The 23,088-nt window shown below is 36.6% G+C and overlaps 2 protein-coding genes, 1 long non-coding RNA gene and 1 pseudogene across 5 annotated transcripts; 2 read left to right on the plus strand and 2 right to left on the minus strand.

Annotated features, from left to right (window-relative positions):
- Positions 1-54: 54 nt before the first annotated feature.
- LOC140013729 (small ribosomal subunit protein uS4y-like) lies at positions 55-3,176 on the minus strand (annotated as a pseudogene).
- A 1,261-nt stretch (positions 3,177-4,437) lies between these two features.
- LOC140013857 (uncharacterized) lies at positions 4,438-6,566 on the plus strand. Its single transcript, XR_011820687.1, has 2 exons — positions 4,438-5,734; positions 6,259-6,566. It is a non-coding gene; the product is annotated as an uncharacterized lncRNA (long non-coding RNA).
- A 3,815-nt stretch (positions 6,567-10,381) lies between these two features.
- On the plus strand, positions 10,382-18,957 carry LOC113703733 (retrovirus-related Pol polyprotein from transposon TNT 1-94). Of its 3 annotated transcripts, XM_072062286.1 has the most exons (5): positions 10,382-10,548; positions 11,339-11,614; positions 11,759-11,864; positions 17,566-17,709; positions 18,455-18,957. In XM_072062286.1, the coding sequence occupies exons 1-5, from the start codon at positions 10,397-10,399 to the stop codon at positions 18,692-18,694; spliced, it is 918 nt and encodes a 305-aa protein (XP_071918387.1). In that variant the 5' UTR covers positions 10,382-10,396; the 3' UTR covers positions 18,695-18,957. The 3 variants fall into 3 exon arrangements, with proteins under 3 accessions (XP_071918387.1, XP_071918385.1, XP_071918386.1); XM_072062285.1 differs by lacking the exons at positions 10,382-10,548; positions 11,339-11,614; positions 11,759-11,864; positions 18,455-18,957 and adding exons at positions 13,451-13,589; positions 13,826-15,269 and having other exon boundaries at positions 17,566-17,699; XM_072062284.1 differs by lacking the exons at positions 10,382-10,548; positions 11,339-11,614; positions 11,759-11,864; positions 18,455-18,957 and adding an exon at positions 13,036-15,269 and having other exon boundaries at positions 17,566-17,699.
- Positions 18,958-19,253: 296 nt separating this feature from the next.
- Positions 19,254-21,320, minus strand: LOC113703874 (probable protein phosphatase 2C 72). Its single transcript, XM_027225359.2, has 5 exons — positions 20,965-21,320; positions 20,560-20,871; positions 20,350-20,464; positions 19,998-20,221; positions 19,254-19,907 (listed from the first exon to the last, which is right to left on the minus strand). The coding sequence occupies exons 1-5, from the start codon at positions 21,139-21,141 to the stop codon at positions 19,716-19,718; spliced, it is 1,020 nt and encodes a 339-aa protein (XP_027081160.2). The 5' UTR covers positions 21,142-21,320; the 3' UTR covers positions 19,254-19,715.
- Between the last annotated feature and the right edge of the window lie 1,768 nt (positions 21,321-23,088).

A 23,088-nucleotide genomic window follows, 5' to 3' on the forward strand; every position in this document is an offset into this window, starting at 1 on the left:
ATGAATAAGTGTTTATTAAACACTAGTTAAAAATTCCCATTTAATTACAATTAGTTGCGATAATATAAGATCATGGTCCAATTATCATGAAAGAAGATGCGGAGCCACAATTAGAATAGCTCTGAGTTTGAGGAGCTAAATTAGGATTTGCCCATGAATGGGAACATATTTTCCCTACTGCTCGGAGTCCAGGTCTGACCTGCAATCTGATCGGAGATTCTCCGGATTCTTGATAGATACTTACGTGGAAGCTTCTAATCCGTCGGTCCGTAAATTCTAAATACTGGAGTAGTTGCTTAAAATTCGGGGCAGCCTCAGTGGACCCTGCAGGGCGGTGATTAAGTGGTTACTTGCCGAGCCAAAAAACCAAACCAACATGACAGGTTGCGGGCACTTTTCTAAGCCGTCGTTGTCCCTTGGGTCTGGGGAGGGACAATTGCGGCGTGACCCTTTCGTTCCTTCCTGCAGAAGTAGGAATCATTCCTGAAGAATGGGCAAATGGGGAATTTACACATCTACCAATCAGTCAGTAGTCAAACAAAAGTGTACCAAGAAAATTGGATGGAATTAGGATGCAGCTAATCTTCTGATTTGAGAAAATGATAGAGGGGCTGCTGCTTCTGGGAAAGTACACTGTCCCTACTGTATACTGGCTGCTGGGCGATCTACTCATTTGATAGCCTCGTTTAACTACCGGAATCTTTTTTCTAAATCGCCAACCTCGTTTAACTACCCGAACCTTTTTTCTAAATCAGCATGAATGTAATAAAGGCCGCAAACTTAGACTAGTCTTGGCTATTAGTTTTTTTTCTTCAAATTTCTCGTTATTTTATCTCCTCATCTTTATATCTCTGTTTGGATTTGACTATTTTTTAAAAATAAGTTTTTCAACTCCTATGTTACATTTGCACATAAACAAAATAAATTAAAAAATACATAATCCATACAATATATATAAAGTCCTTTTGGATTGATTATTTTTTTAAAAATAAATTTTTCAAATACAATGTTACAGTAATATACAAATAAAAATAATTCAAAAAACATCTCATTCATGCAATATATTAAATATTTCAAAAACTATTTATAGTAAAAGTTTTTTATATTCATTGCAATAGTAAAATTTTTCAAAAACACTCCCAAAAATAATTAATCCAAACGAAGTAAAACCAACCATTTCTATCTCCTTCCCTCCCCACCATATACCACCACCCACCACCAGTCCCCTCCTCTACCACTACCACCTTCCTCTCTCCATTTGTTCTCCTCTCGCCTGTCTCTCCTTTTTTCTCCCTTTCTCTCTTTCTCTCCTTCCCCTCTTCCAATCGCGACCATCATGACAAATTTGTGATCTAATTGCGATCGAAGAAGATAGGAATTAGAGAAAAGGGGTCTAGCAGGGAGGAGGCGAGAGAAAAGAAGAGGGATGAAGAGGAAGGAGGGGAAAAGAGGAAAAGAAAATAGAAGGAAAGAAGAAGGGTAAAATACAAGGAACTCCCTTGTGGTTTCGCGAAAAGACACCTTACCCCCTATCATTTAAAAATCTCCACATAAACACCCTAAACTTTATAACTAAAGTGGAAATTAACCTGTAACCGGGTGTGTGACTTAGTGACGATGGGTATGCGAGATTCCTTTGAAAAGGAAAAAGGGAAGAAGAGAGTATTGCAGAAGATAGCTTTGAAAGGAATACTCTCTTCTGCAGAAAATGCAATACTTTGAAAAATCTAATAGGACAAAATTCCAAATAGCAGTCAGATGTAAAGCTATCTTCTGGAGGGTAAAAGAAAGAAGGTATCTAACACGCAATAGCTCACTCTTCATTTTCTTCATCACCATCACCACCAGCAGCTTTCTTAGCAGCTGCCTTCTGGTTCTTAAGCTTGAATCTTCCAACACGCCTGCCACCAAATGGACTGGTGATTGAAAAGTCAATGTGCTTTTGGGAATCAACTCTCACCATAAATGAAGGAACATTAACTACCTGCCTTCCAACCCTGATATGCCTCTGTCTATTCTCCTCCTAAATAACACAAATATTTTTTGATCTTCTTTTTTATGATTCAAGAATCATGACTGCGTTCTTTCCGCGGCGAAAGTGATCGATCCGCCATCACCATCACCTTCTACTCATATATTTTAGTAACAGTTGCTTTCGATCTTGACCGACTATGGAAAGTCATCAGCATCAGCATCAACATCAGTATGGTAGCAGCAGCAGCGTTCATATTGACACAGGTGGTGGCGGTGGTGGCGATAGGTTCCCTCAATGGAGTATGCAAGAAACCAGGGATTTCTTGATGATTCGAGCAGAGCTGGATCCTACCTTCATGGAAACCAAGCGGCACAAGCTTCTCTGGGAAGTCATCGCCACCAAAATGAGGGAAAAGGGTTACAATCGCAGCACTGAGCAGTGCAAATATTCCACATTGATGCAACTACGGAAAAAAAAAAAGATCTGTTGATGGAGTGAGAGAAAAAGGTATACATGTTAATCTGTATCCAAAAGTTTTCAAACCTTTCCCATGTCACCAAAAAATGACCACACGTTGTAGAGAATTTTGCCCAGGATAAGGTGATGCTCTGAAATAGTACATCTGACTCTAGATATATGTGCCATTGAACAATCTATGACCGAACTTATACGTGTAGCTGCATAATCAAGTAGCGGATACGATGAGTTTTATTTGTAATGTCCTGATAATAATATCAGTCAAGCACGCGAGCATGGTGAATTGACTTGGCCATGCCTGTCTTGAAGACGAGTGTTTGCAGGCGGCGTTCAAGAAAGTTCTCCACAGTCAGAGCCAAGACATAATCGAGCTTGTTTTGACTTCCAAAAGGCCATACCTGTTCATCCTACGCAAGAGGGCTTCACCCTCAAAGATACGACGAGGGTCTTTCTCATCAAGAATTAGAAGCATTCTAGCATTATTACGAATACGGCTTAATGCATACTAGACCCTCCAAAGCTCCCTCTTGCATCTGAGTCCATATTCTCCAACAAGCCTCAACTCAGCATCCAAAGGCTCCTTCTCATATGGACGTTGAGGCTTTTTGAACGGCTTCCCATAGTTGCGATAGAAACTGACGTGAACCATGGCTGCTACTGGGCAGGGGGATTGCTCGTCATCGTCAGTGGCGGTGGAAATGAAACCGAGGAAGACACAGCCAAAGTGTCATTCTTTCTTAAAGTAATTTTCAGAATATTGTTTTCTCGAGAAAATGAGGTCAAAGATCGTATAGTGGTTGAAAGTTGATGTCTACAATATAAAGTTAGACCAGGTATTCGACCTGCTACCGGTAACTCAGCCGGTTCAAAAGGTAATTTCCACTTTAGTTATGAAGTTTAGAGTATTTATGTGTAGGTTTCTAAACGATAAGGGGGTAATGTGTCTTTTCGCGAAACCATAAGGGGGTTCCGTGTATTTTACCCAAAGAAGAATGAGGGAAGGAATGGGAAAAGGATGAGAAAAGGAGGAGAAGGCAGTGATGGCGGTGGAAGGAGGTGGTAGGTGATGGTGATAGGTGGTTTTTTATTTTCAAAAAATGCTAGTAAAATTTTCAATTTTAAAATCGCCCCAATAAACAACTATAATAAAACCTAATCCATACAAAGTCTTAGGTATTTTCACCCCAATTTTTAGACGCTTTAATGGATCTTTAAAATCCTATATAATATAAAATAGGAAAAATAGTTCAAACCGTCACTTATATTTTGTTTACTTTTAAAATGATAATTTTATGTCCCTTACAAAATTAAATCAGTAAAATTTAGTCCAAAGCTAGATTTTTAACCACTTTTTACATTGAATCCAACACATGATTATTTTTTCAAGGGCAAAAAGTATAGATCTCAGTTATAATTAAACAAATGACCCAATTTATATTCATTTTTTCCCTCAAAAGTGATATCTAACCCAAACTATATTCACTTTTTTTTTTCCGAAAAATGTGAAATTTGATTCAATCCATATTCATTTTTGCTATTAAAAAAGTAAGATTTGGCCTTTTTTGTATAAAAATAATGACTGCATGTGGGTTACATAGTGATTTCAATTTTCAAGCCAAAAAAGTGGTCAAAAATTTAGGTTCGGATCAAATTTTATTAACTTGAATTTATAAAGGCACCAAGTTAACATTTTAAAAGTAAAGGATGAAAAAATATATTTGATGGAATGTGAGAAACGTTTTAAATAATTTTTCCTATAAAATAACATTAAAAAAAGTTTAATATATATTCTAACTCCCAAAGTTATGCTACTAGAATCTGCCTTTTTTTTACACAAAAATTTTACGTTTTTAACAAATATCATTTACTTATTTTTTTAGTCATCTTTTTTAGTACATATATATTACATCCTAAAAGTGTACATATACATCACATCCTAATAAGTGTTACAGTAATTTTTTTTTTTAAAAACTCTTTGAAAAATTATAACCCAAGCAACCTTGATGTTTCAGAAACTCTCAAGCATGCGCCATTGATTATTCTTCACTAGAGAAACATCTGTGCATCTTTTTTCCTATATACGCAATCTACTAACTACAACCAAATATACCTAAACAGAATGCAAGTTTTTTCCCTAGAGAAAGAAATGAGAATTCCTTCAAGTTTAATCCTGTTCTTAATCTAGACAGCACTTAACCATGCATTCACAAAAAGAAAGGCAACCAATAACAAGAATAAATATATAATTAAATTGTCATTTCGTTCTCTGTTCACAACATTGACATCTTTGAATCACCTCTTGCTTCTGTTCAAAACAAACAATAAAACCCTGTATCTTGAGTTTTTATTTTTATTTTTTTGTCATCACAAGAAATATTTCTTGCGGACTAATCTCTCTCTGCCTGTGCATCCGCCCCCAAAATACACAAAATGATAGAAGGAATCGAACCGCGATCACACGGTATCAGGACCTAATAAAGACAACCCCACTGGGCGACCTGAGGGGCTAAACCCTGTATCTTGATCGAGTGAAGAATAATTGAATGGAATCTTTTGCTAGTATCTCTGAGCAAAGGACAAAAAATCAATAAGATTGCTGAAATCAGCAAGTTGGAAGTCTCATCCTGATTGAGTGAAGGATACTTGAATGGAATCTTTCAGTATCTGTGGGCAGTGGGCAGAGGACGAAAGTGAATGAGAACGACAATAAAGTCATTGATGACGATTCACATGAGTGGAACATGCGTTTCCTTTCACAAACACGTAAGCAGGACTATGACCGGTCCATTTCTTGCTCGAAACATTTTCAGACAACCATTCTGCTACGCCACAGACTTCCCATCTCAATAATTCAAAGTTCCTGTGCATTTTCTTGCGTAGCCAACTAGCCATCAACTTGCAGAAAAAGCTTCAATTATTATTGGAAGAAACACATCGCCTCAGTTTTCAATCAATTGCAGCTGCTTCAGATATCCATCCAGCACTGAATCGTGATGCAGCAGCTTTCTTGATAAATACGAATGGTTGGAAAATCATCATTTTCTTTCGCTTCATTAGTGGCGTTAGGTGTTCATGAGTTTGATATTTGTCACGCATAAGAGTTCAAATCAAAATTTTTTGAGTGAATATTGGGTTCTGATTTATGTGATCAAGGCCTTTGGAGGAAGAGATTTTTGCCCCTAATATTTGCCAAATTATTTGGCTCAAAATCTTTTCTCCCTTGCCGTTGCTATTTTGTCTAACGCCAACAATCTACATTTTGTTGCCGGAGATATTACTTTGGTGAGTTTTTTCTTTTTTTCTTATCGCGTCCAACTGTGAAATTGCGAATATGTGCTTCATATTCTTTGAATCCAATTCTTGTTTAGAGTATGAGGAATTTTTTTTTTTAATCATCACAAAAAGTATCTGTTTCGACCTAATTTCTTTGCGCCTGTGCATCCGCTCTCCAATATACACAAAATGGTAGAAAAAGTCGAATCCTGACCACACGGTGCCGAAATCTAATGAGGCAACTCCAACACCAGGCGAGCCGACCTCGGGGCGGGCGGGTAGGAGGGATTTAGAAAGTTGCTTCTTACACGAAAAAAAAATGGTAATTGAAGGGTGATGGCTGATGATAAAGATTCTTGAATCTCGTTTTCATCCTGCTTCTCGTTGTCACCGTATTGGTACCCAAAGTCCAACTTTGGTCCCTATAAGTGGAATGAATCTTGTTTTTCACATCATGCTGCTGTGTAAATTATTTTTACTTTACCTTTGGCTAAAGCAATAGTTTTTATTTTTCGTTCTATTATTGGTGGCAGTCAAAATGCAAATTGTTCATTTGTTGGGGATCCACGGGATCCAGGAAAGATACGAAGTAATGGTGTCACGGGGGGGTTCGTTAGAAAATCTGAAGGCGGCGGCCAGAGGGCCCAAGAATATTGGTGACTGCCGTCGTCAAAGGCACTGCAGGAAAAGCTGTTATGTTTCTCAATCAAGGATCAGACAGTTGTGTTTGTTTGTCCATCATTTATTTGCCAGTTGCCGTCTCCCATCGTACTTCCCCCTTTACTGGCTGTGTTTGGATAGTATAAATATTTCAAATAATAATATTTCGCTTGCATCATAAGTATATTTTTTAATTTATTTTTTTATATTTTTAATTATGTTTTTATCTCACATACATCACATCATAAAAAATATTACAGTAATTATTTCAAATAAACCTTAGTTGGCGAGGGAAGGACGTTTTGTTTTGATTTGGTTACCTTTTCCTACCTTTTTTTTTTTTTTAAGTTTAAGGGTGATTTCAAATCTAGTAAAAGAAACAAAGAAAAAGATTAGTTGAAAACCGAATCATAGAACTCAAAGTAACTTAGAGGTGAATGTTGAATGTTCCTTAATCTTGGGAACAGCTGTTTTTTCTATTTTATAATCCAATTTAAAAGCTAAAGCTAATAAGTTCAGACTTTAATATCCTCAAACGAACGCGTTTGATAAATAAAAATTAAATATTTTTATTTTTATCTTAATTTCATGTATTGGACTGTACGAAAAAACTATATTAAGTGTTTACATTCAAATAAGACTAAATTTTATTAAATTAAATATTTAATAATTTAATAGATTCATATTTTAATTTTTAAATTTTATTTTTAAATTTTATCAAATGCATCCTAAGTAGCTTCATATGTAGGAATTACACCATAAAACCAGAAACCTCAAATGATGTTGGGACTTGGGTCACTCACGGGATAACTCTCAAGGAATCCAGGATGACACAGATTAAATCTTATCCCTATGAGCTATGAATGCCAATCTTATCCCTATGAGCTGTGAATGCCAATTTTGAGTCCAAGTATTGTGGTGCGACATAGACTCCTCGTCTCAATAATTCAAAGTTCCGATTTTTTTTTTAGTAGTCATATCAATAATTCAGAGTCGATATTTTCTCGAGTAGCCATCAGCTAGCTAGCTGAAACCATTACTCCTAGACACGTTGCCTGAGTCCAAGCAATTGCAATTTCATATGGTCAAGCATTGAATGGCGAGGTAGCAGCTTTCGTCCTAAATGCTGCAAATGCTTGAATTTCATTTTCTTCCACCTTATATATACATGGTGATTCACAAATAGGAGAAGAAATAGTGCTTAATGCATAGATATGGGATGAGTTTTTGAGCCAATGTTAATTTACAATTTATATGTTGAGCCTGTTTAGTAGGTGAGATTCTTCTTTAATAGCTGCCATTTTATTGTATCAAAAAATTCTCTCCAAAGAGCAAGAGGTGACATTTTATTTGATATAAACAGAAAACCCAATTTTTTTACTGTAAGTAGTATTTGAAGAGTTGTTTATTGCGTCCGACTGTTGAATTCTAAATATATGGTGATATAGTAAATAGAAAAAATGACCATTTTAGTCTCTTATCTTCGAAATTTTGATCAATTTAGTTCCTAATCCATCACTGCGACCGTTTTAATCCATTGTCTTTACTATAACAAATCCATCTAGGCATTCTAACGGAAAATTAAAAATTTCTAATGGAGTTAGTCGTATGCACAACATGTGCACTATTAAAAATTACCATTTTGCTCCATTATCGTTAGAGTCATGTCTAATTTTGTCCCTTATGTGTCACCGCATAATTATTAATTGGTACGTGTGTATCTTTATTTTTTAATTCTGTCATTCTTTTTTTTTTTTTTGAATTTCATTGGTAGACTTATAGTGCATGGAACTGGTTACATTAGGGTTTTTTAATTTCTCATCAGAAGTCCTGGATTGACTTTGTTTTGTGAGGATAAAGTTTAAATTGCTAAAAAGATACAATTAATTGGACACAGTTTTGAAGATGATGGACTAAAATGGTCATTTTTAATGGTGCGCATACATTCCGTGTGACTAACTCCATTAGAAATTTTTAATTTTCTGTTTAAGATCATAGATTTACCCTTTTGTGCGAAGTTAAGGGATTAAAATAGTGACAGTGATAAATAAGAAATTAAATTGGCTAAGACCCTATCGTAAATGTTATTATTATACTTCGTAGTCTTTTTGTCGCCATTGTATTTGTGACCCAAAATCGTGGAAAGCTTTTTCTTACATGACAAATTGTACTAGATACTTAGCGTGATGATAAGGATGCATGAATCCCAGCTAATGACGTTTTCATCCACTTTCTTGTTGTCAACTTGTCATTTATACGCAAAGTCCACCTTCGGTTGCTAATTAAGAGTGGAATCTTGTTTCTTACGTTACGTCATGCTAGTACAAGTATTTGATCACAATAAACTACAAGGGAAAATCGTTTATAACGTCGCTTATATTTTATAAAATAATTTTTTTAATCTCTCACTTTTAAAAGTGTAATTTCACGTCCCTTATAAATTCATATTGATCAAATTTGATCTCTACTTAGGTTTCCGACTAATTTTTGATAGGAATCTATCACGTGCCTTGCACGTGATCCTTTTTTAAAACTAAAATTGTCAAATTAATTTTACACAATTCAATCCATAATCTCTCATATTTCTCAATATGAATTTTTTTGTCTTTCACATTTCATAAAATGAATTGAATTGTCCCTCATATTTCACAAAATGAAGTTTTTCATCCTTCACATTTTACAAAATAACCTTTTTCATCCCTCATTGGTCATGTGTATGAATACTTTTCTTTAAATCTATATATGTATCTATTTAATTTCACTTGAACAATACAAATAGCATGTGTACAACTACAATTAGGTTATTTAGACAAAATCAAATAATTTGGACATTGTCGAGTGTTTTATATCGAATTAAATTGGATAAAAAAATAATCAAAGAAAAAGTATGACAAAAAGAAATAAGTAATTGGCACTTTCAAATTTTAAAACAATCACAAGATAAGTAATTCAATTGTTGGTTTTAAAGGTGGCGAGTAGAAATTTCAAATTTAAACTGCAATTCGTTAGCATGACTATAGAATTCGAATTAGGACCCATTAATTAGATGACCTTATGATACAACTCAATAAATGAATTATTACTAAAAGAGAAAGAAAGAAAAAAGGGAAAAATTTGAGAGCCACACCAAGAAACTCACACTAACTTGACTAATGTTCCTTGGGTGATGATCTTGGGTACAGCTCTTTCTACTAAACTAACCACCTGCATTTGCACGAATTACACTACTATAAAACAAGTAAGCTCAAGACGTTGCCGGGATTCGTGACTTGAGCGTTGGGGTGACCTAAGCAGTCTAAATCACATCATTTATAAAAAGCGAATTTAGATTACGACATTGTTAAACAACAAATACAAACATAAAAATTCCTAAGATTAAAGAGGTGGGTTACGCATCAGTTTATTTCTGTTGTTTAAATCGTGTGTTGCTTAGTATGAGATTGTCCTATTTTTTATTCTTGGGTATCATCTATGAATTGTATTCAACTTTGAAGTGACAATTTGCGTTAACCAAAAATGGATTAATTTCATTTTGTATCCTTTAACTATATTCGAATTCTCAATTTGGTTTCTAAACTTTAAAATAGGACACTTTCGTCCCTATATTATAAAATTTATTGTACTTTAATCCTTAAAATATAGTGCTTGTCCATTGTAGTCCTTAAAGTATAAAATTTACTCCAATTTAGTCCCTATTGTATATCCGCTTAAGCATAAAATTTATCTCACTTCCTTCATGATTTTACTTAAGTGAGACAAATGTTACAATTTAAGGATTAAAGTGTACCATTTTAAAGTTTAGGGACCAAATGAAATTTTGGATATGGTTGAAGGGTGCAAAATGGAATTAACCCAGGAATAATCGGAATTTAATGACACAAAAGTGTCAAAACTAGCGCCACAAGTGATAAGCCCAGTAGTCTTTTTGTGTTTCCATTCTTGAGTCTTTCCATTGTAGGGGTTAAAGGAGCCCATGGATTTCGGGTCATAACATTTTGTTTTCCCCTATGTATGAAACTTTTGTTGAGCCCAAAATATCCAAAACCCAGCAATTGGCGGTTTCCTCTTTCCACCCAAAATCGGTTGCATTTAACACAAAACCTTCCAAACTACGGGCAGCGAAACAAGCGTCCCTTCGAGTGTTCCTCAGAACCCCTCATCAGGTTGGTCCGATTCTCCCTTGCCTCGTTTGATTATTTAATTTATCTTATTAATTTCGGTATGCATATATCTTTCTATACTTGTCGATTTGGTTTCTTGCTTTTGAGTTTTTTTTTTTTTTGGGACACTTGATTCTTGATATTATTGTTCATTTCCCCTTACCGTCTTATTTACTTAATTAAGTGGGCTGAAAAGTCTGAAGGAAGATGATGCTAATAAATGAACCCTTTTGTCTTTTTGTTTTTTTATTCCTGGGAAAATCACTAGCTTTGTAGAATTTGTGAGGAGACAAAGAAAGGATTGGCATTTTGAACAAGGTCGGTGTTGTTTCTTGATAGCGTGGGTAGGCGTTGGAATAGTCAATCTAGACTTGTTCCTTCTTTTCTTTAAGAGAATGGGAGAAAGCTCCTTTACATGAATGTGAACATATGCATAAATGGTTGTAGCTTGATTCTGAGAAGGATGAGGAATCAGCAACTTTTTCCTGAGGACTCCATTGGGCTAATGGCCCTTGATTGCAAAGGGGCAAGCTCGAATTTGCTACTTTTTTCCCGTATGTATCTAATTAAAAAAAAAAATAAGGAGAGAAAACTTTGAGCTGGGAGTGATTAATCAAAATTTTTCTAGGATTGATTTTTTTTTTATTTTAAAAATTTTTGGGGTTTTGAATTAAATATTATGCATTAATATTACTGTGTATTATTAAGTAATCGTGTTTGTGATGGTTGCAGAAGTTTATGTCTTGTCTTATGATTGAATCTGGAAGTGACTTTTTGTTTGGACACATTGCAGATTAGTTTGTGGCATGGAGAGAGGAGACAATGTACTTGAAACCATTTTTGAAGATGAGAATCTCGAAGATGTTGAGATGCTTGATGTAGAAGAGGGAGAGTTGGTTGAGGTTAGTACAGAGGCTGAACATGGAGAGAGCAATGCTGGCATAGAAGTTAAGGTTGGAAATTCTGAAGGCTGCACCAATAATCCAGGAGAAAAGAAGAATAAGAAGAAGAAGAAGAAGAGCAAGAGAAAGAGAGGCAATTCAGGTCCTAATGTGACAAATATCAACAGGTGCTTTCCTGCTTCAAGGATTTTACTACAGCTTCAACTCTTGGAATGTTTTGTTCTATTATTCAATAATGAAATGATCTCTTAATATTAGTATCTTTCAAGGATTATGTCATTGGTAACCAGTTACTTTGCTGTCATATGCAGATTTGTACTGGATGTCTGTAGGCGCTTGAAAGAGAGGAAGTCTTATTTGGTTTGGGCTGCTGTGGGTTGCCTTGGTGTCTCTGCTTTGGGTGATCTTGTAACAGAGGTAAAATTCTTGTTTTCCTTCTTTGTTGGGTGGTATTTATTTCAAACGTCTAGCCTTTTCTTGTATGGGATTTTAAACTTTATTTCAAATGAAGGCATTGTACATACTGCAACTTTGCCCTTTGTTTCTCTAGTGCATGGTGTTCATGAATAAGTAGTTAACAGCATCAAAATGACTTCTTTTTTATATCAATTTTTTCTGAAGTACTCTCAAATTAGTTGTTGGGAATTAATTTGATTGTCTCATTTTATACACAAATGGAGGATTATTTTTCTTTATTCATGCAATCACCAACCAACATTAAGTTTTGAAAGATGGGGATAACAATGATCTTGTATGGTAGATAAGGAGGTCACTGCCATTGGTCTTTGTTTCCTGGTATTTTCAAAAATATTATACAAGTTTTTTGTTCTAGTCGAGAATGGCTACATTTGAATTGAGGGTACATAATTTTGGCTTCTGGGCATCAGCAAGATTATACTTGCTATCTTGGAAATCACATATATTATTTCATGGCTTGTATAGTTGTATGGCGTGAAATTTGGTTTGCGCTTCTGTTTCTTGCAGAATTTTTCCATGGACCTTCATAAACACATTGTGCTTGTGCTCCTTGTGGTTCTTTGTTGTTTGACTTTAATTTATTAAATTGCTTATATTTATATTGTTAGTTCTTCCCTCCCTCGGTAAATTTCCCGTAGGCCTGTCATGAAACTGATGCATCTTTAACATTCTAATATTATATTGAGTAAAAGGGAACATCTCCCCATCTCTCTTCATACTGTTTGCAACTTCCAAGACGCTCCCAAATCTACTCCTATAAGCATTACTAGAGACAGCAGCTTCTGATAAACCTTCTGGGATTCTATCTAGGCGCAATTATGGTAGTTATGTAATGACAATATGTTAAAATTATCTTACACAGGTTGTAATTGGGAATATTAGAGATCATTCATAGAACTTTTTTCTGGTAAATTGAGAAATAAATCACTAATTGTTACAACCAAAGTGAGAGATTATGGTCCAAAAGGTTGCTCAATTTGTATCAAGATCTTCTGCCTTTATTGAGTTTCTGATGCCTATAGTTTCCTATCCTTTTGCAGATGCATCTTGAAGAAGCATTGTCACTGGTGACAGTGTTGTGGCCCTTCTTATCTGAAATAGCTTCAGACTGAACTGTTAAGAGAATATAAGTATTCTTGTAGATAATAAATTAGTAAGGGTATTCTTGTAAATAGTTTATTAGGTTTGTACTCCTATAAATACTAATTGGTCACTCATAATACGGTGACTAGATGTTTTCCTCCCAAAATACCAGTTAACATGGTATCAGAGCAAAAGTCCTAGGGTTAGGGTTAAACATTTAGTCAAAAGTACTGTTCAGCGCACTGTTCATCGCGGCACTGTTCACGCCGTACTGTTCACGGCGCCGCACTGTTCACGGCATACTGTTCACACGTCACTGTCATCTCGAGTTTTGACCTTTTCTTTGGTTTGATGTGCCATTCGCCATGGTTGAAAGGTTTGTTAATGCGGTTACTAATGACCACATTGAATCGAGTTTTTCAGCACATGGGTCCCAGAAGACTGTTACTATATCTGAGGAGGATTATGTTAAATTCCTACAGTACCAAACTACAAATCACGCATCTCTTCCCTCTGCTTCTTTAGCACAAAAAGGTAATGACTCATGGATTATTGACTCCGGGGCTACTGATCATATGTCAGGTACCTCTAAAATTTTTTCTAATTTTCAAGAGTCTACTCCATATCCTCATGTTACTTTAGCTGATGGATCTACCACTAAAGTTAAAGGACTAGGCACTGTAGAAATTAATCCATCACTTCCGCTGTCTTCTGTTCTTTACGTACCCAATTTGCCCTTTAATCTAATGTCTGTTAGTAAGCTCACTAAATTTCTACAGTGTACAGTTACTTTTTCTCCTGATTCTGTTGTCATTCAGGATTTGAAGACAAAGAGGACGATTGGTGGAGGGTATGAGCATAATGGTCTTTACTTTCTCAACTTCAATGGTCCGATAGCATGTCCTGCTACTGTTTCTCCTCTTGAAATTCACTGTCGTTTAGGTCATCCGTCTTTACAAAATTTGAAAAAGTTGGTTCCTACTTTAAGTCAATTATCTTCGTTAGAATGTGAGTCTTGTCAGTTAGGAAAGCATCATCGTGTTTCTTTTGCTCCTAGAGTCAATAAACGGGTTTCTGAACCATTTTTGTTAGTTCATTCTGATGTTTGGGGTCCTAGTCGAGTCACTTCAAAGTTAGGTTTTAAATATTTTGTAATCTTTGTTGATGATTTTTCAAGAGTTACATGGTTTTATTTAATGAAAGATCGTTCAGAACTATATTCCATTTTTTGTGCATTTGTTGCAGAAATAAAGAATCAATTTGGTGTGCCGGTACGTATACTTCGCAGTGATAATGCGAAAGAATATTTTTCCACTCCTTTTAATACCTTTATGAGTAAGTCTGGTATTATTCATCAGTCCTCTTGTCCTCACACTCCACAACAGAATGGAGTTGCTGAAAGAAAAATTGGACATTTAATCGAAATTGCTCGAACAGTATTGTTGCACATGAATGTGCCCAAACAATTTTGGAGTGATGCAGTTCTAACTGCATGTTATTTAATTAATCGCATGCCATCTAATATTCTTGGAGGTCAATTACCTCACTCCATTCTTTTTCCTCATGAACCTGTGTTTAAATTACCTCCTCGTATTTTTGGATGTGTGTGCTTTGTTCATCAGCTTACTCCCGGGGTGGATAAATTGGATTCTCGTGCCATTAAGTGTATTTTCTTAGGATACGCAAGAGCGCAAAAAGGGTATAGATGTTACAGTCCAGTTTTAAATCGATTTTTTACTTGTGCTGATGTTACTTTCTTTGAATCCACTCCATATTTTATCAAACAAAGTATGCCTTGTGAGTTAGACCAGTGTCCCTCTTTTTCCTCTCCTGTTTTACCAGTCCCTTCCCCTTTATTACCTGAGTCATCTAGTCCACCAGATTCCATAGCTCGATTATCTCGTCCTCATCTTCAAGTTTACTCTCGTCGTTCCATAGTTGAGAAAGTTCCTGATATGCCACGCACTTCACCAATTAACTCTCAATCTTCAAATTCAGGTATGACGCCCTCCTGTGAGTTAGATCTTCCTATTGCTTTACGCAAAGGTAAGAGACATTGTACTTCTCATCCTATTTCTAATTTTGTTTCTTATTCTCGTTTCTCTATGTCATATTCTTCTTTTGTTGCTTCCCTTGATTCTATCTCCATTCCTAAGTCTATTACCTATGCTCTTAATCATCCTGGTTGGAGATTAGCTATGCAAGAAGAGATGCCTGCTTTGGAACAAAATGGTACTTGGGATCTTGTTCCTCGTCCTTCAGGTAAGCCTGTTGTTGGTTGTAAATGGGTGTACACTATAAAAGTGCAACCTAATGGTTCTATTGATCGATTGAAGGCTCGGCTGGTAGCTAGAGGATTTACTCAGGTGTATGGAGTAGATTACTTAGAAACATTTTCTCCTGTTGCAAAGATTACCTCTGTTCGTCTTCTTATCTCTTTGGCAGCAACTTATAATTGGTCATTGCATCAGTTGGATGTGAAAAATGCATTTCTGCATGGAGATTTGGAAGAAGAGGTATATATGGAACAACCTCCTGGATTTGTTGTTCAGGGGGAGAATCCGCGGTTGGTTTGTCGTTTGAAAAAATCCTTATATGGATTGAAACAGTCTCCGAGGGCTTGGTTTGGCCGGTTTAGTAGTGTTGTCATGGAGTTCGGTCTGACAAGATGTGGAGTAGATCACTCTGTATTTTATCGGCATTCTAATGCTGGTAAAATTTTATTAGTTGTTTATGTTGATGACATTGTGATTACAGGTGATGATGTTGTGGGGATCCAGAAACTTAAATCCAATTTGCAGGCAAACTTTCAGACAAAGGATTTAGGTCATCTACAGTATTTTCTGGGTATTGAGGTAGCTCGGTCTAAATATGGAATTTATTTATGTCAAAGAAAATATGTACTCGATATGTTGAGTGAAGTTGGGATGTTAGGTTGCCGACCTGTAGATACCCCTATGGATCCCAATGTGAAATTAGCAAGAGATCAAGGTGCATTACTTGATGATCCTAAGCAATATCGAAGACTTGTGGGTAAATTAAATTATCTCACTGTAACGAGACCTGACATTTCGTTTGCAGTGAGTGTTGTGAGTCAATTTCTTGATACCCCTCGTACTAGTCATTGGGATGCTGTTATACGGATTCTCAGGTATCTTAAGAGTGCTCCTGGAAAAGGGTTGCTGTATCAAAATCATGGACACACTGATATTGAAGGATATAGTGATGCAGATTGGGCTGGTTCTGCCTCAGATCGAAGATCGACTACAGGATATTGTGTGTTTGTTGGTGGTAATTTAGTGTCGTGGAAGAGTAAGAAGCAAACAGTTGTATCCAGATCAAGTGCAGAATCTGAATACCGCGCTATGGCTCACACTGTGTGTGAGTTGGTTTGGTTGAAGAGCATGTTACTGGAACTTGGGTTTGAGCATAAACAGCCTATGAATTTAGTGTGTGATAATCAGGCGGCTGTTCATATTGCGTCTAATCCAGTATTCCATGAAAGGACAAAACATATTGAAGTTGATTGTCATTTCATTCGAGAGAAATTGCTTGACAGGGTCATCAAGACATCTCATGTACCGTCTGTAGATCAATTGGCTGATGTGTTTACCAAGAGTTTATGGGGTTCTAGGGTGAAATACATTTGTAACAAGTTGGGTGCTTATGATATATATGCTCCAACTTGAGGGGGAGTGTTAAGAGAATATAAGTATTCTTGTAGATAATAAATTAGTAAGGGTATTCTTGTAAATAGTTTATTAGGTTTGTACTCCTATAAATACTAATTGGTCACTCATAATACGGTGACTAGATGTTTTCCTCCCAAAATACCAGTTAACAAACCATTGACCTTTCATATTGGCTTAGGCAGACTAAAATGGTATGATACAGAAATATCCACTTGTATACAACACTTATCGTAACACCCGTCTCAGACAATTAGATAGAAAGAAAGAAGCAGACTAAAGCGCAGGGGGCAAGGGAAGAGACTAAAATTTTTTAGTGAATAAAGTCAAATTCTCCTTTTCCTCTACTGAAATATTGAGTCTTGAAATATTTGTCGATTTAGTTTTATTGTTGTTCACATCAGAGTGAATGAGAGTATAATTTCAGCTTCCTAGGTGGACAATAGTTTTGATTGCAATGAAAAGCACTGACATCATATTTGCAGTGGGAAGGAGTTGTGGTATTTTGTGATGGAACAATTATATGGACAGAAAAATAATTGATAAAGAAGTGAGCTAAACAAAGTTCTTGTGTTATTCTTCACTCTGATGACCAGTTAATATATTGATGTCAACATTTTCGCTTCTCCAGTTTTATAAGTTGGAGTTATGGAAGGAGTTTTATTTTGCATTAAGTGTTGAGCTTGTTAGTTGTTATTTATTATTGATGTTAAAACGTGATTCTGAATATCATGATAAAATTTTATGATTGAATTTCTATTTGTAGAATTTCTTGGATCTGAGCATGCATATTTATGGTTAAGATTGTTTTGCCTTCAATGTCTTCTTGCTTTATTAACTTCAATACTAATTTACGCATTACATTGTAGGTGGAAGCAATTCAGGCCTGTGGAGGTCAGAAAACTGCAGATGGTAGACGTTTCCGAACAGGTGGTGGCATATTGTGGAGTGTCCTTAAAGTCCGTGATCCAAATGCTTACAAAGAGATTATGAGAAGAGGAAAGGAATTTGAGGTATACTATCATTTTGTCTTTGTATTTGAGCTAAGAAATTTCTTATGCGTGCTTCACATACTGCTTTTTCTGTTTTTCCTGGTTAAATATAAGATTGTAAAAGTTTAGTACATAAAGCATACTTATTCATGCATGATGCACTTTTTTGGCTATTAGTTTTCATGTTTCATGGGTAACTGCAGCTGGTTCCTTAGTAGGATAAGATGATCAATATGGTAGCTTGCTCACTCGGGTTTTTGAACTAGAAATGTGGAACACTAAGAGCAACAAGGGGGAGAGTGAAAATTGATTTCTAGCTTAAGTGTAAGGTCGTGTCCACCTTTAGTCCATTTTATGGAATTAGTTTTATGCTTCTCCCACTAGGTATGGAGCTAAGCATCATCTAAGCTGGATAATCTCATTTGTGGTGTGCACTAAATCTATTTATAAAGCCAATTTACCAAGATGCCATGGTCCTGTTAGTGCCCACCTTTTTTCGGGTAGGATGCATCACCCAACGAATTTGCTATTGTAGGTTAAAGGTTCAATTGGAAACATAGTACGTAAATCTTATGCAGTTGCTTGTTGTTTGAGTCCATTGCCTTTCATAAGGCTTATTCTTTGGTTTCCTTAAATGCCTTGACAGTGTTGCTGGATGAAGTTTTTTTGTAATAGAGAAGTTATATGTTGAACTCAAGTATTTCAGATAAACAATTGCTTTTCACTTTCATTTATTCCTGATACTAGTTATATGAAAATTATGCAGAAGCAATTTAAGCCACAAAATGTCAACCTAGATACCATTCACAACAAAGAAAACTCTTCCCAAACTACTGGAGAAGTTGTGGATGGCCTTCAAGAGGCATCTCATCAGGAGAGCCAGCTCAGACAAAATACTAGCGAGCGGAATCGAGTGTCTGTGCATGAGCGTGTTAGGATACCAGTTGCATATGATGATTTGCTTGACGGAGAGAATCCTGGAGATGGAGGAGCATCTGTAGCTTAAATTGCATGTCGTAAATGCATCAACGATCTCATTCTACTATATGAGAGAATTTTTCCATTTTCTGTGTTTTTTTTACCGTGGCCTTTTGCGACGCCTTGCAGTAAATCTTGGGACGAGAAACTACACGTTTTTGAAGTAGGCGAGAGAATTCTGTATATAATTCGGAAAGTAAATTTGAAGTTAAAAGCTCACAGGATGTCTTGAAGGGTTAGCTTTCCGAACGTATAATCTGAATTTTTGTTGAATGAATGCTCTTTCTTTTATTTTGTTATTCGTGATTGTCTGACGACATTTTCACGCATGCCTTGGAAGCCCAATAAAGTTCCTCCCACCATACTGAACTAGTCCTCTGCTTCTGAAGCTCTTCTGCTCTCATCAATAATCATTATAACCCCTCTCTATTTTTGGTTCTAAAGACTGGAGGAGCGAAGGAGACGAATGGAGTTGGAAAGAAAATGAAAAAATAATACGAGGGGGATGGGGCGGTTGTTGATAACCAAAAAAAAATGAAAAGAAAAATTGAGACGCTAAAAATAAATTCAGGAATCATCTGTGTACGTGGTGGAAAGATCCATCGCCATCAGGGTGATAATTGATCTACCTTGCGGATCAGGATGTGACTTGCATTTGTATCGTGTTCAATTAGGAGTTTGCTAGATGGATTAATAAGCAAGAGTATATTATGCATTACTGCAAAACAGGGTAAGATTTGTTGAACCATCTCACGGTCCAAGTTTTGTGTTATCAAAACACTTCTTCTGGCACAAGTGCTCCTCCTCCTGTTCTTGTTCTCTGAAACTGCAATTCTTGGACTCGTGTGCTGAAGCCGAATGTACAGGCAGTTGCTTTTACATTCCACTTGATCATATGCGGAACACTTGGCCATTCACTCTTCAATCCAAGAATAACAGTAACATGGAAAGTTTCGTACAACGCCTATACTGCCTTCATCTAGCACATTGGTCTCAGAGCCTGAGACACGGTCTCTGGCTGAGCATTTGCAGGTCTGCAGCCCGAGGATTTAGGTTAGAGTACATGGTTGACTCTTTTGCAAGAAGAGGCAGAGGACAGTGCAGTCATCTCTCTTTGAATTAGGAAACTTTTGTTTCCACGCTGCTATTGATGCATCGACCACTGCTCTTGCTGCTGCTTCTTCACTACCCGCTGAAGAAACTAAGGATGTTACTTGATCATTGGAAAGTACATCCCAAACCTGAAACCAAAATATGCAATGACAGATTAAAATCCAAATCGTCTTATGATTGAAGCAGATACATAGCAATTTTTTTGCCTACGGCCATACCCCATCTGTCGCCAGAACAAGAAACTGATCTTTCTGAGACAACTGGTGATAAGAGACCTCAGGGATGGCAATGATGCCATGGTTTTTAAGCGAGAAGTCTCCAAAAGCTCGTGACATGGCTAGGCCGGGAGAATCATCCAGTGGTAGCCACACTCGCTGAACATGTGGTTCTTCCTTCAATGCAAGCACTCGACCATTGCACTTCCTTATTCGATCTGCCTCCCCTGCATCAAGATGAAATTAAAGCACACACTTCTGTGAATAGTTTAAGGTAAAATGACCTCTTGATCAGCGTGAATAGTGCATGCTCAAGCTGTGATTATGTCCATGAGGACATAAAAAAAGGTCTTACCAGGCAAACCAGGCTTGAGATCTGTAGTTAATTGAACTGGAACAATTCCATTCTCTGATTTTGTTCCCACAATTGCTCTTGAATCACCAAGATTCCCAACAATAAGATAATCGCCCTGTAAAAATCTTTACCAAGTCAAAACTCCAGAGACTTGCAAACACAAATTACATATTCGATGTTCTGTTCCTTCATGCTTTTTTAGCCTCATACCTGCCTTACAACAACAACAGCAGTAGTTCCACTGCAAGAGCAATCCACGTTCTCAAGAAGCTTGATTTCCTTGTCCATCACCTTGAAGGCACTCACAAAAGCGTCTTTCCATTTATTAAACCTTTTGCTGAATTGTACTTCACCGTTCACTTTCTCATTATATTTTGGAGGACTGATGACCTTTGCCATTGCATTCATCTGGTTCAGAAGCAACGATGGCAACCGGTTCCTCACCATCTTGCTGACCTTGTGACCATAATACCCATGTCCATCAAAGACTCCACAGAAAGCTCCATCTTCCATTCCATAGCCCTGTCAAAATAGGTCCCGTTCCTTGGTACCATTACCTAACGAAAAAACACATGCAGAGCATACAGTAACAATAATGACCATCTTGATTCTTACCTGATAGAGAATTGCAGCATCTTGGTTTAGACCTTTGCTTCCTTGATGAGAATGAATGGAGCCAACTCTCACCTGGGATTCATCTGAATAATTAGTATCTTCATGGTAGACCACATTTTCTTGAGCACTTTCAGCATTCAGAATCTCTGAAGATGCTGTGGAGATGCAGGAACCCATGTCGAGTCAAGTCAACTGCTGTTGTATTTCTTATGGTGCATATGCCTTTTGGAATCCAGGAACTGGTAATATAGTCTGTTTATATATGCGGTTTGGGAACCTTTGAAGTCTACATTCGCTTAATCTATATTACTTGTGAGACTAAGGGTGGCTCCTAGCACGCTTGGAAACGCACTAAGGTTCAATTATCCATGGTTTTTTTTTTTTTTTTTATTCTGTTTTGAGTGTTATCAAGACTACCCCAAGATTCAATTGATGGGGCCTCTGAGGTGTACCCGCGTAGGATTAAGCCGCTCAAATATTATAATTAAGTCATTGGCTGGTTTTTCCTCTACTTCTTTCCAATAAAAAAGGTGCTGGATCAGAGGTCCTATTGTTGATAAGCAACCAAGAAAGTCCTCCACTTACTAGTAAATTTGCTTCATTTGACAAAACAGTTATCACCATCTATTGATTGCAAGTATAACCAACTAATAAATTTTCAAAAGGAAATCTCTTTCTTCCTGTAAGGATATGTGAATAGCTTAACTTGTTGGGAATAGTCTAATGAATGGGAACGGCAATTAGAGTGAAAAGTCTTAAATGATAGGTGTGAATTATATCTCGACCAACGTTAGTTCTTTATAATTTTCTTGAAAAAAAGAAAACATTCAACTTCTAATTAAGTTCCGTATTTAGAATAGTTCCCGACAAATATAACAAGGGTTTGTACGGGCGCTCGTTAGAAAAATCTATATAATAATCATATAGAAAATGCTCGTAAGAGATTCTATTATTTTCATCCTCATCCGGTTGCTACTATATATGTTTCCTTTTCTCGCAAACAGAAATTTAGTACGCATTTTCTTTTCCTTTGTTGGGATGGAATGAGTGAATGACAACTCAACTTGGGTAGGTTTTTGTCATTTTAAAGCCGTGGCTGATCTAATTAGCACTTTGTTATACAGTCCTATTAGATGGTTGACCTTGGCCAACTTGATGCACTTTACAGGGTGAAAGATTCAATTAGATGGCAAAGCCAAGAGGGTAAGAACCCCCTTTACTTTAGTAGGTTGAAGAAGTGCAAGGAGAGAGTCGAATCAGTGGGTCAACCATTTGGGAGACACTAGACTCTTCACTACATGACATCAATCACCATGATTATATGAATGATTAAGTTAATGACAAGATAGCTGTTAAATCAACGGTCCCTTGATTTGGACTTTTTAATACGTGGGTTTCACATCGTTGAAGGTGCCAAATGATCTGGCAGAAAGCAGATGTGGAAGGAAACGACTTTCTTGAATCTCAAAGACCCTACATGATGCAGATCAATAACTGCCACGCTTTAGAGTTTCCAAACTCCATCTACTTATTGTGTGGTGTCAAGAACAGCAATCTAAACAGTGTTTTGGTCTTGAACTCCATGTACGGCTTTGTAAGATTTCCAAGCCATTGTATAAATTTGACAAATTCCTTTACAAAACAAGATATAGAAGACTCAGTCTTTTACACGCAAGTTCTTTCTTTCTTTTTCTGAAAAAATGTGAGATCTTGGATTCAAACCTCCTCCCCCTGCAGACAAACGCAAGTTTGACTCTCATTTTTGGTAAATCTCTCGTTCGAAAAATACAAGAATGGTCAGTTTCTTATGAAACATGTATATACATGCCAAGCTGTTCTCTTTTAGATTCTCGTAGGACACGTGACCAGCAAGTCTTGATCTCCCAAGTGTCTCAAAACACTCCAGCAGGAAATGTGAATGTACAAAATCTTGATCAAAACCTTAAACTATATAATCTTCAAACAATTTTCAGTAGTTGCTTGTTTAGATCATTGCAGGCTTCATCTGGCTGGCTGGCTGGCCAGTGGATGGTTGTGGCTTGAGGGAGAGTCTTTTGCTTTTGTCAAAGTTTAAGTAAGATTAGGACGAACTCTAACATATAATAAAAAAGCAATCAGCCTTAA

This window comes from Coffea arabica, chromosome 8c (genome assembly GCF_036785885.1).
Source record: "Coffea arabica cultivar ET-39 chromosome 8c, Coffea Arabica ET-39 HiFi, whole genome shotgun sequence".
Taxonomy (NCBI): Eukaryota; Viridiplantae; Streptophyta; class Magnoliopsida; order Gentianales; family Rubiaceae; genus Coffea; species Coffea arabica.